The 17466-nt window shown below is 45.1% G+C and overlaps 1 protein-coding gene across 1 annotated transcript; it reads right to left on the bottom strand.

Moving 5' to 3' along the window:
• Window positions 1-13583: 13583 nt before the first annotated feature.
• Window positions 13584-16168, bottom strand: LOC147216406 (stathmin-like). Its single transcript, XM_086177660.1, has 5 exons — window positions 16039-16168; window positions 14985-15023; window positions 14712-14884; window positions 14444-14635; window positions 13584-14355 (listed from the first exon to the last, which is right to left on the bottom strand). The coding sequence occupies exons 2-5, from the start codon at window positions 14998-15000 to the stop codon at window positions 14281-14283; spliced, it is 456 nt and encodes a 151-aa protein (XP_086033786.1). The 5' UTR covers window positions 15001-15023; window positions 16039-16168; the 3' UTR covers window positions 13584-14280.
• Between the last annotated feature and the right edge of the window lie 1298 nt (window positions 16169-17466).

Here is a 17466-nt window from a genome sequence, read left to right as displayed (position 1 = left end):
GCCATCGTTCCAAGCAAACTTAAACACCATTTCCAAGCCAAACACCTTTTACTTCAAGATAAGAACTTGGACCATTTTGTTCCTCTGCGTAAACAGACTGAGAAACAGGCTGTTGTTGGGGAGGGGGGCAAAAAAACAAAACTCCAGAATGAGTGAGAAAGGTCTGAAAGCAAGCTACAAAGTTGCTGAACTCGTGGCTAAATCCGAAAAACCACACACCATTGGGGAGACATTAATACTACCTGCTTGCAAAGTCATTGCAGAAGAAATGCTAAGCCCTGGCGCTGTTTAAGAAATATCCCCAGTAAATTGAGACTTCAGTTTCGTTCATGTTTTTGACATATTTATTTAGTGGTGTGCTGTGTGATTTTTCTAATGTAAAATATTTGCCGCGGCTTAAAAAGCTGGGAGGCACTGGCCTAAATAAGTGTCTCAGTAATAGCAGTGTGTGGTGAGTTGTTGCGGAAACTTGACAGTGACAACAAACAACACTCCGCCATTGGACCAGTTACAAACTGACTGGTTGTTGAAATAATTTAAGGCATCACGTATCTTGATCCCTGTCAAATGCTCTGTCTACATGACTGAAAACCTCTGTGAACCAAGGGTTATCTACTATGCACCTTGTATTAAATAGTATGGGATGTTTCAAGGAACCTAGATATCTCGAGGCACAGGAGTGTCATGATTCATGCCTTTTGGTCTCCCCATGTGACAAGCAGTTGTATTTTGGCATTAAATGCATGACACTGACTGTTGCTCATTGTCTGAAGCTCCAATTTGTTCACATTGTTTTATAAATTGAAGGAGATATAGGTTTTGGTAACTTTCCTGTGTGGAGTAGGTCACCTGATGGATCTAAGATTGTAGATTGTATTTGAAAGGCCTTTGTGCAGTTTAAATGTGGATTGACTTTCTGTCTATAGTGAGATACGGGATTTTGTAACTGTCCTGTCTGGAGTAGTTCACCTTATAAAAATGATGGGGTTCAGTGACTGTAAATTGTAGCTGAAAGGCCTTCTAGTCATTTGCATATGGACTTTCTGAGAGTGGGCTGCGTGCCCGCTCTCATGCATTTAGGTGTGGCAGTGAAATGGAGTACAAAGCTGCTAAGTACAGACTGAAGAAGGCCATCGGAACAGCCAAGAGACAATACAGAGAGAAGCTGGATGGGTTCTACTCCACAGCCGTCCCTGGGCAGATGTAGTGTGTGATGTGCTGCAAGCCTCGCCAAAAGTCCACCACCAGCATCGGCATCGCCGAAACCTACTCGACAACCACAACAAACTTCCATGTTTGCTTCAAGAACCCCAACCACAACACAGAGGTGAGTCACACACACACAACGGGGTGGGATGGTTGGAGTTCCCGGAAGTAAGGGTACCCATAAAAGTGCAGCTTTACTAGAAGAGGAAAGCTTGGACTGTAGTACATCATAGTTAGAATACGTTGACAGCTGTATTGAAGACTCACCCTGGAGAAGCCTGTCAGCAGAGGCTTCTACTAATACTGTCCTACATTGCACTGCCACAAATCCATTGGACTTTTGTTCCATCCAGCTCAAAAGCACATTCTTCTCCAGACTTGTCAGGTGTTTGACCCACTTCACATTCTCTCAAAGTTAATATGCAGACATTTGCTTTGTTGGTGTTTTTAACTGTCACTCGTCCGTGAACCAACAAGTAGTCGTGCGTTTTTATACAAATGGTCTCAGGAAAATAGCACGTTAGCACCCTCATGTGTCCAAGTTAGCCATCATCACTGCAGAATTGTTGGAGGTTTAGATCTCAAACACTCCAGTTCATCCATTAATAGTGAGGATGAATGTTTCTGTCCTTCTGCAACAATGGATCCCAAAGTGATCTGCAGAAAATGTAGAATTGAATACAGATGGCAGTAGAGAGATGACTCAGAGGACAACTGCGCAAACTAGACAGGGTCGCCTTTCCTTGATGATGTTCCTCTTCTTCTCTCAGAGGTTCTTCAGGTTAGGGGATTTTCTGGTGAACACCCGCTAGGGTTTGGGGGTTGGTGCTGGTCCTAGTTGAATAGGTTTGTTGCGTTACTGAGTGAGTTGTTGTGCAGCAGTCAGGTTAATTGGGTTGCTGTGAAAGTGCGTATGGTTGGACTTCCAGGGACTCACCTGAGCAGGGGATGGTGAGGCCAGGGTGGAGATTGTGGAAAACCAAAAAAGGCCACAAGTTCACTTGGGCTGGGGTGCAGGTGGTGCTTCCGGGACTATGTTTGGCTGGGACTGAGAGTGGGGACTTTGCATTATCTCAACCAACTCTCTGAATATTGAAACGTTGACAGGAAAATGTAGAGAAGGAAGATAGATATGTGTGTCCAGGAGACCAGTTGGAAAGGTTGCAAAGCTAGAAGCTAAGGAGCAGGTTTTACGTTGTACTGACAGGAAGAGAAATGGAGTGGGTGTTATCTTAAAGGAAGAGTTTGTTAGGAATGTTCTGGAGATGAAAAAAACATGTCAGATAGACTTATGAGTCTGAAACTCTAAATTGAAGGTGTGATTCTCAATGTTGTTAGTGGCTATTCCCCACAGGTGGGATGTGAGTTAGAGGAGAAGTTCTGGAATGAGTTAGAGGTGATGCAGAATAAACTCAGAGACGGGAGAGTGGTAATTGTTGCAGACTTCAATGGACATGTTGGTGCAGGCAAAAGAGGTGATGAAGAAGTGATTGGCAGATTTGGTATCCAGGATAAGAACACAGAGGGACAGATGGTGGTAGATGTTGCAAAAAGGATGGAAGTGACTGTAGTGAACACTTTTTTTTCCAGAAAAGACAGGAACAGTGGGTAACTCATAAGAGCAGAGGTAGGAGCATGCAGGTAGACTACATCTTGTATTGTCTATATAGGCAACGGGGAGTGCGGAAAAGAGGTAAAGAAACGGATTCAAGCAGGTTGGAACGGGTGAGAAAAGTGTCTTCTATCTCATAGTACCCCTTTAAGCAAGAATGAAAAGGAAGGTGTACAAGACAGTGGTGAGACCAGCGATGCTGTATGGTCTAGAAACGCTGACAATAACCAAAAGGCAGGAGGCAGAGCTGGAGGTCGCAGAGATGAGATTCTCATTCCTGATCTTGTCCATCACAAACAGTCTACCAGAGGAACAGCACATGTTAGTCTGGCTTCTCTGACTTTCTGTCCAGAACATCTGAGAGAGTTCGATCATGTACAGAGGAGGGATAGTGAATAGAAGAGAAGATAAACTTTATTGATTCCCATAAAGGATTTTTTTTTTTTTTTTTTGTCACAGCAGCATAACAGTTATAGTGTCGAAAATAAATATGGATATAAATAGAGACAGTTCGAAGACAGAAAATAGCAAAGACACCCACGAATAAATAAACAAAGCAGAGAGAACAGCAACAACATCAGGGATAAGAATGGAACTGTAGGGGTGAAAAATAGACAACCAAAACTAAACAATATAAATAGTGACAATAGCAATGACAAAAATGAAATGAACAAAAATAGGCGGGATGTGTATGTGCTGGGGCCAACAAGGATAAGACAAGAAAGCAGAGTTAGGGCATGACATGGGAATGGATTAGGTAGTGAATGGGATGAGGTGGTGAGGTTGTGGCAGCATAGATGCACGTCAGGCCGGCCAAAGTTGTTGCCGTCTAGACAGCTTTATCGACTTTATCCCTCTATAGTTACCGCAATTCTCCACATCCCCCTTATTCTTAAAAATGGGCACCATCACACTTTGTCTCCATCCTTCAGGCATCTTCTCACTCTCTCAGATCCTGTTGAATAATCCATCCTTTATCACCGGGACCTGTTGTACACCCCTGCCATCTTTATCTCACTGTTTCGCCGATGTGTATAGATCGTTCTGAGCATCCAGGGATGCTCGGAACCTTGGCGTGGAGCTCCTGGAGCTCCAGACTTGCACATGTGGATGTGTGGAGGACTTACGAGTTGTGTGGTGGTGGGGGCGTGTCAGCTAGTTCTCCCAAACCAGCTAAAATGCACTTTCTCTGGACATGGATCCCTGGGACGTGTGCATGGAGCTCCTGGAGGTCCAGAGCTGCAAATGTGAATGAGAGGAGGACTTGAGTTTTTGGTCAGGCCCCCCGAGAACAGCATCTTTTTCACACAGGGATGCTTAGGATGTAGGCGTGGAGCTCCTGGAGCTCCCTCGCTGCACATGTGAATGAGGGGAGGACTTAAGGTGGGGCTGGGGTATGGTGGGGGGGTGTCAGCGAGGCTCCCCAGCCCAGCGGTGATGCACTTTTTTCGGACATGGATCCCCGGGACGTCAGCGTGGAGCTCCTGGAGCTCAGGACACGCACATGTGAATGAGAGGCTGAGAGAACTTCTTTGTCTTTCTCACTCCGCAACCCCCCCAACCCCGACTTTTCCATATGGTGGCCTGCGGGACGCACTTCCTGCCGTGGGAATCTCGCATGAGTCGTTCGCAGCATCCGGTGGACAGTCCGTCTCAAAGCCGTCTGCGTCGAACATATGCGCAGATGCCTCCATCTAGCAGGCATAAAATATAACGAAGCTGAAGAAAAAAATGATCCAGGATTCTTGGAGTTGCGGCAAGCGACGAATTTCGAGCCGTGGTGCATGTGTGGGAAGGGCAGGCCCCAAGCCCAGCGATGATGCAGTTTTTCGGCCTCAGATCACCGGAACGTCGGCGTGAAGCTCCCCGAGCTGTAGACATGCATAATATATGGATGAGTGGAGGAGTTAAGGTGGGGCCGGTGTGGGGGGTGTCAGCAGGACCCCCCCTGCCCGGCCATGGTGCACCTTCTTCGGACACGGATCCCTGGCACGTCGGCGTGGAGCTCCTGGAGCTCCAGACCTACACATGTGAATGTTTGTGTGGTGGTGGTGGGGGGGTGGGCTTTCAGGCGGTTCTCTTAGCCCAGTTATGATGATCTGTCTTTGGACACAGATCCCCAAAACGTCGGCGTACAACATGCACATATGAATGACTGGAGGAGTTAAGATGGGGGTGTCAGCCAGGCCCCCTCAGAACAGCCAAGGTGCATCTTTTTCAGACAGGGTTGTTTCGGATGTTGGCGTGGGGCTCCTGGAGCTCTGTAGCTGCACGTGTGAATGAGAGGAAGACTTAAGATGGGGGTGGGGTGTCAGCGAGGCCCCCCAGCCCAGCGAGGGTGTACCTCCTTTGGACACGGATCCCCGGGACGTGGCTGTTGATCTCCTGGAGCTCCAGAACCACACATATGAATGAGTGGTTGACTTCAGGTTTGTGTGGTGGGGGGAGGAGTGTCAGCCAGTTCTCTCAGCCCAGCCAAGGTCTACCTGCTTCGGACACGGCTCCTCGTGAAGTGGGCATGGAACCCCTGGACCTACAGAGCTGCACATGTGAATGACAGAAATTAAGTTGGAGTTAGGGGTGTGTGTGTGTGTGTGTGGGGGGTTAGGCAGGGCAACCCCAGCCCAGCCAAGGTGCACCTTCTTTGGACACAGATCCCCTGTACATGGGCCAGAAGCTTCTGGAGTGCCATGCTGCACATGTTAATGAGAGGAAGACTTGAGGTGGGGGTGTAAGCCAAGCACCCCAGCCCAGCCAAGGTGCACCTTCTTCGGACACGAGTCCCTGAAACCTCGGCATGGAGCTCCGGGAGCTCCAGACATACACATGTGAATAAGTGGAGGAGTTAAGGGGTGGGGGGGTGGGGGTGGGGGGGTGCGTGGGCACTTCCAGCCCAGCAATGATGCACTTTTTTCAGACACGGATTCCCGGAACGTCGGCATGGAGACCCTGGAGATTCAGTTGAATTGAGTTGTACATGTGAATAATAGGAGCATGAAAGGAGGGAGTAATACTCCGAAGTCCGCGTCATCTGACTCACCAGGGCCGTGAAAGCATCCAATGCCCATGGTACTCCGCAGAGGGTGCCGTGTGGAGCACTGGCCGCTGTGAAACTGAATGGAGCAATTTGAGTGTTAATTTTTAGAAATGTACTTAATAGTGAAGTCAAAAGCAAATTGGTATCATTATAATATAGTAACAGGGTGATGACATTTGTGTAATAAGCTTTATTTCGTAATTGAGAGATGGCAAAGCCAATAAAATGTATGGACTTTGCCGTTCTTCCGCGCTGCATTGGACTTTTCCTGGATTTCGAGGGGACCTCCCGCAGGATAGTGTTGGCCTGGTGGTAGGACTGTTTCCGAGGGCGGCATGATTTCCCCCGACGCTTAATGCAGTGTCTCTATCTGTCAACATAGCTGTGCTACAAGTGGAGCTCAGTGGTGCTACTCGGCCAACGGGCACCAGCATGCACGCTCTCTGCTGTATAGCCGGTTAGTTGGTACATGTCCCCCAACCTTAGAAGGGCCCCTGCCGGCGAAGCCTCGTGCCGGTGTTCGGGTGGACCCTTTGGAAGGAATACTGTGACACCCCGTCCCTCCCGGATGTGTTCCCACGGAGCCCGTCCCCTCTGCACTCTTGGCTGCCCCCCGGCGGCTGAGCATGTTGCCACGGCAGCAATGGCGTGCAGGTCAGCAGAGCAGTGGCAGCAGCGAGGGAGGAGAGAAGACGGCCAGCCGCCTTCTCCATCCCCGCCAACAAGCTCTGAACAACAAGCTCTTAAGCCATGCAAGTCCATGTACATGCAGCCAGTACACACAATCAGTTATGGTTCCTTCAATTGCTTCGAATGTTATTTGGATAACTGTGGCAGTTCTAGAGCTAAACCCGCGCTGCGCATTCCCCGTTTGCGGGGGCACCCCGGCCGCCTTAATGACTCTAGATAACCTCGAGCCGATCGCTGGCCCTCCGTGGCAGCGTGATTTTGTTCGAACATCTGCCCTATCAACTTTTTATCGTACTTTGTGTGCCTACCATGGTGACCATGGGTACGGGGAATTGATTCCGGAGAGGGAGCCTGGGAAAATGCTACCACATCCAAGGAAGGCAGAAGGCGCGTAAATTACCCACTCCCGGTGTGGGGGGGTAGTGTCAAAAAAAACGATACAGGAGTCTTTCGAGGCCCTGTAATTGGAATAAGTACACTTTAAGATATGCTATTGGAGCTGTAGTTACCGCTGCTGCTGGCACCAGATTTGCCCTCCAATGGTTCCTCACGAAAGTTGCTGCAGTTAAAAAGCTTGTAGTTGGATCCCGGGATCGAGCTGAGGGTCCGCCGCAAGGCGAGCCACCATCTGGCACTCTCAGCGCCCGCGGGATGCTCTTATTTGAGTGTCCTGCCGTAGTAGTTCCGAAGATACTGTTGTAGTTCCGACCATAAACGATGCCAACTAGAGATCCGGCGGCGTTATTCCCATGACCCGCCGGGCAGCATCCGGGAAACCAATTACAATTATTTCCCATCAACAAAGAATTCCCAGTAAGCCCGGGTCATAAGCTCGCGTTGATTAAGGCCCTGCCCTTTGGACACACCGCCACTTTGGATTGGATGGTTAGGTGAAGTCCTCAGATTGGCCCCTTGCCCCCCCAGCGGGCAGTTAGCCAAGATGAGGAAGGTCAGCCACGAGCATCTCTCCCTCCCGACGGCCTCGCCACATTCTCTGTCTTTCGAATACGACTTCAGATCAGACGAGACGACCCGCTGAATTTAAGCATATTACAAAGTGGAGGAAAAGAAACTAACAGGGATTCCCTCTGTAGCGGCGAGCAAAGAGGGAAAAGTCTAGCGCTTAAAATGTGGCTTGCGGAAGTCCGCTCGCCTGGTGCGGCTCCGGGACTGGAGTTCTTCTGATCAAGACTCAGCCCGTGGACACTGTGAGGCCGTCGCGCCGTAGCTATGGTCTTCTTGAAGTGGGGTTGCTCGGGAATGCAGCCGAATGCGGGTGGTAAACTCCATTTGAGGCTAAATTCTTTCCCCTCAAGGGAAAGTTGAAAACAACTATGAAGAGAGAGTTCAAGAGGGCGTGAAACCGTTGAGAGGTAAACGAGTGGCGTCCGCGCAGTCTGCCCGGGGGATTCAACTCGGCGGGCGAGGGTCGGCCGCTCGGTGCGTGGGGCGCTTCCTCTGTCGGCGGTGCTCCCTGACAGACTCTGGGTTGGTTTGGAAAGGCTCGGGGTGAAGGTGTAAAGCACCCAGTGCCCGCAATGACAGTGAAGGCCATCGGCCGAGGTGGGATCCCGGGGCTCCGGGCGCAGCACTGGTCTTCTCGCCCGTGCCGCTGGGACATGAAGCGTGAGCTTGCGCGATAGGACCCGAAAGATGGTGAACTATGCCTGGGCAGGGCGAAGCCAGAGGAAACTCTGGTGGAGTTCCCGCAGCGGTCCCGACATGCAAATTGATCGTCCGACCTGGGTATAAGCGCGAAAGACTAATCGAACCATCTAGGAGCTGGTTCCCTCCGAAATTTCCCTCAGGATAGCTGGCGCTCTGAGTCCTCTCAGTTTTATCCGGTAAAGCGAATGACTAGAGGTCTTGGGGCCGAAACGATCTTAACCTATTCTCAAGCTTTATATGGGTAATAATCTTTTTGTCTTGCCTCTGGAGCTGAGTGATTTTCTCATATATTGTTTAGAATCACGTCGTTTTCAACATATTTCAGCACCAGACACCAGCTTTAAAGAATTCCAAAGTTATTTACAACTTGTACCAAAAAGCTTCAGCTTGGTTAGATAAAAACTTTTTGACCAAATGGCAATATATTTTAAACCTGCGCCTTGTATTAAAAAATTTTGACAGGTTTTGTGTAGAATCACTTCCTATTCAACATATTTCATATTACTGCAGATGCAGTATTTGCTTTGAGAATGCTCATAGAGAAGTACAGAGAGGGACAGAGGGAGCTGCATTGGGTTTTTGTAGACCTAGAAAAACATATGACAGGGTGCTAAGAGAGAAACTTTGCATTGTATGAGGAAATCTGGAGTGGCAGAGAAGTATGTTAGACTGGTGCAGGACATGTATGCTAGCTGTGAGACAGTGATGTGGTGTGCTGTAGGGGTAACAGAGAAGTTCAAGGTGGAGGTAGGACTCCATCAGAGATCAGCTCTGAGCCCCCTCTTGTTTGCAGTGGTGATGGACAGGCTGACAGATGAGGTTAGACAGGAATCCCCATGGACCCTGATGTTTGCAGATGACATTTTGATCTGTAGTGAGAGCAGAGAACAGGTTGAGGAAAATCTAGAGAGGCAGAGATATGTGCTGGAAAGGAGAGGAATGAAGGTTACAGGGGCTACAGGGAGTGGAGATCAAGAATGTGGAGGATTTCGGGTACTTGGGGTCAACATTCCAGAGTAGCGGAGAGTGTAGAAAAGAGCTAAAGAGACGGGTTCAAGCAGGTTGGAGAAAAGTGTCAGGGGTACTATGCCATAGAAGACTTTTAGCCAGAATGAAAGGAAAGGTGTACAAGACAGTGGTGTGACCAGCAATGCTGTATGGACTAGAAACAGTTACAATGACAAAAACAGAGGAGGAGGAGCAAGATGTTGCAGAGATGAAGGTGCTAAGGTTCTCTTTGGGAGTGACCAGGATGGATAGGCTCAGGAGTGAGTCTATCAGAGGAACAGCACATGTTAGATGTTTTGGAGAGAAAGTCAGAGAAGCCAGACTGAGATGGTTCAGTCATGTAAAGAGGAGGGATAGTAAATATATTGGTAGACGGATGCTGGAATTGGAGCTGCTAAGCAGGAGGTCTCGAGGAAGACCAAGGAGAAGATTTATGGATGTAATGAGAGAGGATATGAAGGTAGTTGGTGTGAGAGAGGAGGATACAGAGAATAGGGTTAGATGGAGGAGGTTGATTCGCTGTGGGGACCCCTGAAGGGAAAAGCCGAAAGGAGAGGGAGAAGGAGAAGAAGATTCATATTTATTTTCCTTTTTTTTGACATCATCATTGTTACTCCTCTGCTATCTTATTTGTCAGAAAAGGTCAGATGTCAGACGAGCTGCCCTGTACATCAATTACCGGTAAATGACAAATGTCACAGTGAGGACGAAAGATAGGCTGCCGTTTTTATTACCATGCAATCCACCCACGCTACCTTTGCGATCGACCGGTAGATCGTGATCAATGTAGTAGGCACCCCTGCTCTGCACCTTAGAGATAGGGGCCTCATTAATTGCAAGAGGCCACAATATCCTGGGAAGAAGATCAGTTTTGTCAGTGGTTCTGCAAGCCTGTAATAATGTCAATGTGGCACTGCTGTCCCTGGCATTTATTCTTCAGGTTTGCATGGTACCATCTCCCGAGACTTTTAACAAACCGCTCAGACACCATCAGAACTGTCTCAACTCCGATGAAGAACCTCTGGTCACCGAGAATTCTCTCCACAACTGAGATGCTACGTAACTTTGATGGCTTGATTCTCATACGGACTCAGCTGATGTTGTCCTCCAGCGGCCTTCGGGTACGCGGCGCAGTGGTTGTCAGGTGTAATGTCATCCATGTACGCTCTTAGTGGAGGGAGAACCAGACCATGTTGCCTATATGAATAAAATTGAGATGAAAATACCTCTTTTTTTTGTACATTATTACAAATAATAGACTGTATTATAGTTTATTAACTAGTCTGTTTAAATTTTTTTTTTTTTTTTATTGAACAATGTACAATTTATAAGCTGATTTTGAACATCGTTAACTTCTACTGAAAACATTCTGAGAATAAACCTGTAGTTTTTTTTTTTTCTTGATATAGTACAAGCATGTGAACCGTTACATTTTTCAATTAAATGAAAGGATGGTGAACATGGCTTCATCCAAGAGACATTTTGATTTCTGATAAACTGATCGTTCATTCAAGGTTTTACTTACAATACATTAACTTCCACCAGTGCCTGAATATTCTTTACCTTCTATGGAAGTCTCCTGCAATGTCTTCTCATGGACAGCAGATGGTGTGAGGGGTTTGAGTCTCACATCATGGCCATATCATGCCACTTTTCAAAGAGTCAGTGTGTTTTCTTTAAATCCTCAGAGAAGTTGTATGCCAAGATTTGCTATGCACCACTTAATTGCATTACCTTTGGTTGTAAAAAGCAGCACTGCGCTGCTGCCTTTTTGTCTCTCAGCCATCCATGTTACTGTTGAGTGTGGATCAAGGCTTTGGTTGGCCAAAGCTGTACAGTGAGCCTTCAGCTCCGGCATCTGATAGTCTGCCATAATCATGTGAAATTAAAATACACCTGGGCCGGTTTTCACACACAAATAATTATTAAAAATCTCAGACGTGAAAACAAATTCCATTTTAATATTAACATAGCGGTATTACAATTTTTCAAAAAGAATTGATTACATAATATTGACCGTCAAATACGCCTATCCCTTGTTCACAGGAAACATGTATCTCATCTGCAGTAAACTTTATTATGTTTTTTGAAATCTCTGGCAAAACGTACATTAAGAGGCAAAGAGAGATTTTTGGCCAAGAGCAGAACAGGTGAGAAAAAGAGATCCTGAGCTCTCTGTATATTTGACATATTCAGGGTTTTGTTACCACAACTCTTTTGAGTACCAAAGTCTCTAAAATTCAGTTTATTGGGGGTCTGTGGCCCGGGAGGTGGAGCAATCATCTTTGGAACCGAACATTCCTGGTTTGATTTCTGGCTCCTCCTCATGTGTCAAAGTGTTTTTGAGCAAGACACCGAACTCGTCCCCTGGTGCTGGTGGACAACCTCCTACTACTCGTGATAGGTTAATTGCTGGGAATTAATTTCCCCACAAGGATTGATAAAGGATAAATGAATATTAAATCCAAAGCTGTGCAGTAAGACGAGTCCCGCTATATGCCTGAATGTTATTTCATGTTTCACCAAATTTTTGATATAAAAAAACTCCATGAGACAATGTCCCCCACTGCTAATTACTTTAAAAATAGATTTGCATTGTACATTTAATCCTTAATCCTTAATACTAATGAAGGGACTTAAAGCCGTGAAATTATACTATTCTTTGAATAATATTCCCCATGAGCTAACTAGATGAATATAAATTTAGAAATAAAATTAAGTTCAAAAAATCCACAGTATATCTTAATTGTTTTTTAACTCTTTATTTCACATAATTTTGATTATATATGGGCGGCTCGGTGGCACAGTGGTTAGTGCTTCAGCCTCACAGCACAGAGGGTTATTATTGGATTATTATTTATAGGGATTATTATAAGGATTATTATTATCATTATTATTATTATTATTATTATTATTATTTATTTTGTTATTGAAAAAATCTTATTGGGATTAGCTGTTTTTAACTACATACGCACAGTGCATTTGTATGTATGCTATGTCAATAAAGAATTAAAAGGCCTTCATTCATATTGCATTATCTCTTTTGCTGCAGCTTTACTTCCATTTTGACAACGTGTGGAATCTCTTGTGTGTGTGTGTGTGTGTGTGTGTGTGTGTGTGTGTGTGAGCCTTCAGGGCCATTGTAAAAACTCGATGTAAACTGTCCCATGTCTCAGTAGCAAAAACAACTCATAATTACATCAAAACATGGCAAGAACATTGTTACAAAATGAATATCAGAGTAACTACACCACAATTCTATTATTACTAGATGATCAAATAACATCTAAGAAACTTAATGACTATGTATTGATCACACTTTGTGCTTCATACACTTTTTGAGCGTTAAGATATAGCAGGCCCCAAGTATTTTGGTATCTGTTTAAATCAGGATCCATATTTACCCTCAGTAGCCTGATCCACACATGCTTAAACTGGCTGTGTTACAAAATATTACTCCACTTTTTTAATGTGAAGGATTTATTTTTCCCTCTATTTGTGAACAGCTGGTTGCCGATGACTGATTGCAACATTACTCCACGAAGAAACAAATACCATCATTATCATGAAACTCTATGGATGGGATAGGTTTAGTCCTCTCTAGTCCCTCGTGTATTTTTGACAATAATGCTATTTCTCCAGGTGGCACGTTTCAGCAGTGAGTGGCTCATCCACCTCAGCATGAAGAACTCTGTTTTGATTCCCAAAGGAGGCCATTTCTGTGTGGAGTTTGCATGTTCCCCCAGTGTCTGCATGGGTTTCCTCCAGGGTCTCCGGTTTCCTCCCACAGTCCAAAAACATGCATAAGGTTAACTGGAAAATCTGGCAAGATGTATGAATGAGGGAGCAAATAGTTGTTTATCTCTATATGTGGCGCTGCCATCGACTGATCCAGGGTGGCAGCAGGGTTAGCCTCCAGCATCCCTGAGTGCAGGTTAAGTGGTAAATAATGAATGCTAAAATTGACAACTTTTGCCTGAGGCCTCAATTATCAGTAATCTGTGTTAATAAATCTCACCTGCCCCTTCCATGTTGATGGATATTCGGGCTCATTCCCATTCAGACCCCTCCAAATGGCCACATATGGCAGCGGCAACCCCTTTAAAAATAGACTAATGGACTTTTACCTTCTCTGAAATAATGGCAAAGAGGGCAAGGAATTTCTCAGTGTGATGTATTTAAAGGAGAATAAAAACTACAAAATACTGTTTTGACACAATGCAGGTGTGCCCAAATAAAAAAATAAAAAAAGTGTGGGAGAGGGCAACAGCTGCAGTCAATTATTTATGATGAGAAGATCAGTCCCCAATTAAAAAAAAAAAAAAAATTTAAAAAAGCAAACAAAACACTGCAGACAATAAATTGGATTTCCACTTTTATTACAACAGTTCGAGTCAACTAGCCACCGCAACTATTGAGATGCCAAAGTGTATTGCTCTTTTGCATTCTATGTGCTGACCCCTGGTCAGTGATGTTCAGTGTCCATTTACATGCCTGACCTGTTCATTCACGACTACACAGCTACAAGTTGTTTTTTAAAAAAATAAAAAAAAATTAAAAAAAAAAAAAAAAAAAAAAAAAAAAAGAGAGAATGAGCAGTAGCACAAGACATGACTGGCAGGAGCAACATTTGTGAAGCAAAACTGCAATAATCACCTGTATAACAGCCGACATCGTGGTGGTCTGAACTTGTGCTACTTTAAGCTAGAATAAGAGCAAACAGCTGGGGTCAGTGGGATGTTTCCAAAAAAGGGACAGAGAGATCTAAGCATAAGACATGCTTCACAGAGAGAGGCTTGGAACACAGCTAATTTTCAAAAAGTGTAGAAGCGGCACTGACAAGCTACATGTATGAATTAGACTCAAGGGAGGGGGTAAGCCACATGTAAAACCAGCGCAAGTACACTTATAGCAGGAGGATTGATAAATTCACAAAGTTGCTATTTCAAAATGGTTGGTAGTGAACAACAAAAAAAAAATCTTTGGATAGGTTTAAAAGAACAAAAACAAAAAAACAAACAAAAAAAAACTGTACACTCCAAAAAAAACACATGGGCCCTCATTCATCTCCGGCTCCTTCGTCACCCCCCTCTTTGGTTTCCTTATTCTTTCGCACTTCTTCCAACTTCTTGTCCTAGTAATAGGAAAGTTTAAGTTTAACTTTCAAATCTTTCGGTGAAAAAAAACCCAGGGGATTATTGGACATCCAGTGAAATACAAACCTTTTCCTTGAATTTCTCATTCATTGCTGCCATAATTGCTGTACGATTTCCTTTGTTGGCTTCCATCTTCTGATTGAGTTTCTCTTCTGCCATCTTGCTGAAGTTGTTGTTCTCCTCCATCGCTTTTTGTAGTACCTCCTTTTCATGCTCGCGCTTCTCGGCCAAGTGCTTCAGAACCTCGGCTTCATGGTTCTGAGGGAGATGTCTGGGTCGGTCAAATCCCATTTAAACTGCAAAATGTAATGAAAAGAATTAAAATATAATCTACCTTGCGTCTCTCCTCTGCTGCATCCAGCTTCCTCTGAATCTCCTCTAGTGAAACATCCTTCTTCTTAGGGGCAGACAGAGGAAACTCTCCTTTAGCATCGGGGGCAGGAGCACCGAGGAGGACCTCAAAAGCCTGACCAGAGGCCCGTTTGTCCAATTCTTTCACCTGGATATCTTGGGGGAGAGGGGTAACATTTAAAAAAAAAAAAAAAAAAAAAGGAAATTAAAAAAACAAACACACTAGACATTTTTAAATGAGATCGACGACAGTCACCTTCAGGGCAGGCCATGGTGAACTGCAGGGTCAGTTTACCTGAAAAATCCAAAAAGTAGAGCGTTAAAACTGCAGGGAATTACATCAACTGGGTAAGAAAATTGTCGCCCCCCCGTGTCTGTCTGAAAAACTGCACCAACCACCGCCCATCTCCCACACAAATACACCCCTGCCAGTTTCTTGCACGGACACCATTGTTTGTCTCCAGGACTCGCATTCGAGAAGAAACAGACAAATGGAAGATATTTTGGTAAATCAGTTGAGACACCTTTTCTTAAATACGCATTAGAAGCGCAACAATATATTTATCATGTTGACAGAACACGGGTCGCTGATGCACGTAGGAGGGAGAATCGCTGGTCTTCCCAGTTGACCCCATATGCATTTTCACACCTGTTAGAAGCCCGTCTGGATTAATTCAGGCATGTTTTAAAATAATTGGGGGGGGAAACCAGACAGGTGTGTGTGCCCGCGATACCTTGGGTTAAAAACAGACTGTGCCCCTCCTCCGCCTCACCCGTAACGAAGCGCTCACTTCGGTCAAACAAAGACGTTACAGGCCTTCATGGTGGGACGCGCCCGTGGATTTCAGACAAAGGCGCGTTTAAAGGCCGCTGAGAGCAAATACAGTAAGTCGTTTCACACACACACACACACACACACACGCACCCAAAGAGAGACCTAACCGTTCATTCGAGGGAGGTTGGTGGAGGAATTTGAAATAAGAGACCCCGATTTCATCGATAGGAGACTGGTGCCAGTGCGCATGGCGGTGCCATCCGTGCCAGTGTCGCTACACAAAAGACCAAAAAAAAAGGGGAGTGGGAATAAAAAACGGGACCCTCTGTAACCCTCGTGGACTTAAAATACTAAATCAGACAACCTTGTATATCCATCCCCTGTTACAATTCATGATCTCCATCACAAGCCGAGCGCACCGCCACCTTCCCGCACAAAAGTCGGTGCGGGAAGCTCCATCGTGGAGAAACGCGCAACGCTCAGCCTCCTCAACCCGGACTGCACTTTCTGAACCATCAAAACCCCACGCACTTACCGAGACGAAATAATCCCGTGAACTTTGACAAAGCGAGTCACGCCCTCCGTCACCCGATGTGTGCGTGGCGTTGCGCGCTCTCTCTCTCTCTCCGTCTGGTCACCAAGAACCCTCTGTGCGGGCAACCCGGACGCGCAAATAAATGGGACAACGCAATTGCCGTCATCCCTTTTAGACGGCAGTCATTGGTAGAACCCGAATACCTCGTCCTTGGCGTTTGTGGGAGTCGTAGTTGTGTTTGCCTTTGCGTTAAAACAATGACGGTCATTGTAGCGGGAATGACAGTTTAGATCCAACAAGGTTTGCTTAGTTTTCAGCTAAATGGCTGCAAAACTGACACCCCTTGCTGGTAGGATCACCAAGACAGAGTGACTGATAGTCTAAAAATTAATCTAAGTATATGGCTAGAATTAACCTGAAAATCCATGAAAAAAATATTCTTTGAAAATAATTTGGATTTATTTATGTGTTTTAATTGAAGCTGGTTTTATTCAATGTAAAGTTGTTGCAAAGTAAAATTATGCCATAGGAAAGTTTTTACCACAGCATCTGCTTAGTTTTGTTTTCAAATCTGACAAATAATTCACATGTTGCAGAGAAATTTAGCTGTTAAAACAGAAAAACATATACTGACTTAACTAAACCAGCATCTACTCATCGACAACTGTGTGACGTGAAGCAACAGGACACGAAAGAATGAAAAAAAATAATGTTCATACTGTAGTTATTTTTTTCCATGCATTATTTTGTCTCTGGATTATCTCGTGTGAAATCTACCTGTTGTTTTTAAACATGAGAAACTGAACAGGACAAACTAGCTGGCCTCATAAGGCTAAATAATGGATATAAACAATATATATCAAATTTGTTTTTGATGCCACTGTTATGATTTTGGTGGTCTTTGGATAACCTCACATTCTGATATTTTGACAATATTTGATAGAAAGAATAGTGCGAGTTATGTCTAAAATGTAGTGTTCTCTCATTTGAAACGTCTTTTCTCCTTCAATATCACCGCTCTTGTGTCTGTGTGTGTTGGCATGTGTGTGCATGTTTCTCTGAAGTCTAAATATCTGTTATTCAGATGCAATCAATCAGCAAGTGATATCTGTTTAAATGATAACGTCTCATTTTTGTTCCTGCCGCTACAGCTGAAATACAGTTTTACTGTTACTTTAAAAATGCCATAAGTAAAATGGAAGCTGATTCTTGTTTTCCTTTCGGCTAATCACTTCAGGGGTTGCCACAGCGAATCAACCTCCTCTACCTAACCCTGTTCTCTGCATCCTACTCTCTCACACCAACTAATTTCATGCCAGCTTTCACTACATCCATTTATCCTCTCTAGATTTTTCTCCACCTGCTTTCTGCTCTTACCATAGATCGTAATGTCATCTGCAAACATCATTGTCTATGGAGATTCCTGTC

Source organism: Fistularia commersonii, chromosome 30 (genome assembly GCF_037954325.1).
Source record: "Fistularia commersonii isolate RoL2024-O1a breed Wild chromosome 30, RoL_Fcom_v1.0, whole genome shotgun sequence".
Taxonomy (NCBI): Eukaryota; Metazoa; Chordata; class Actinopteri; order Syngnathiformes; family Fistulariidae; genus Fistularia; species Fistularia commersonii.
Note: the sequence above shows the minus strand (reverse complement) of the source record. Positions and strands in the feature narration are given on the sequence as shown.

Excerpts from the sequence above, each read along its gene's own strand:
- LOC147216406 (XM_086177660.1), bottom strand. Across the intron at positions 14,636-14,711 it reads CAGCAGAGGAGAGACGCAAG|AACCATGAAGCCGAGGTTCT; the intron begins GTAGATTATATT and ends CATCTCCCTCAG. Across the intron at positions 14,356-14,443 it reads ATGAGAAATTCAAGGAAAAG|GACAAGAAGTTGGAAGAAGT; the intron begins GTTTGTATTTCA and ends TCCTATTACTAG.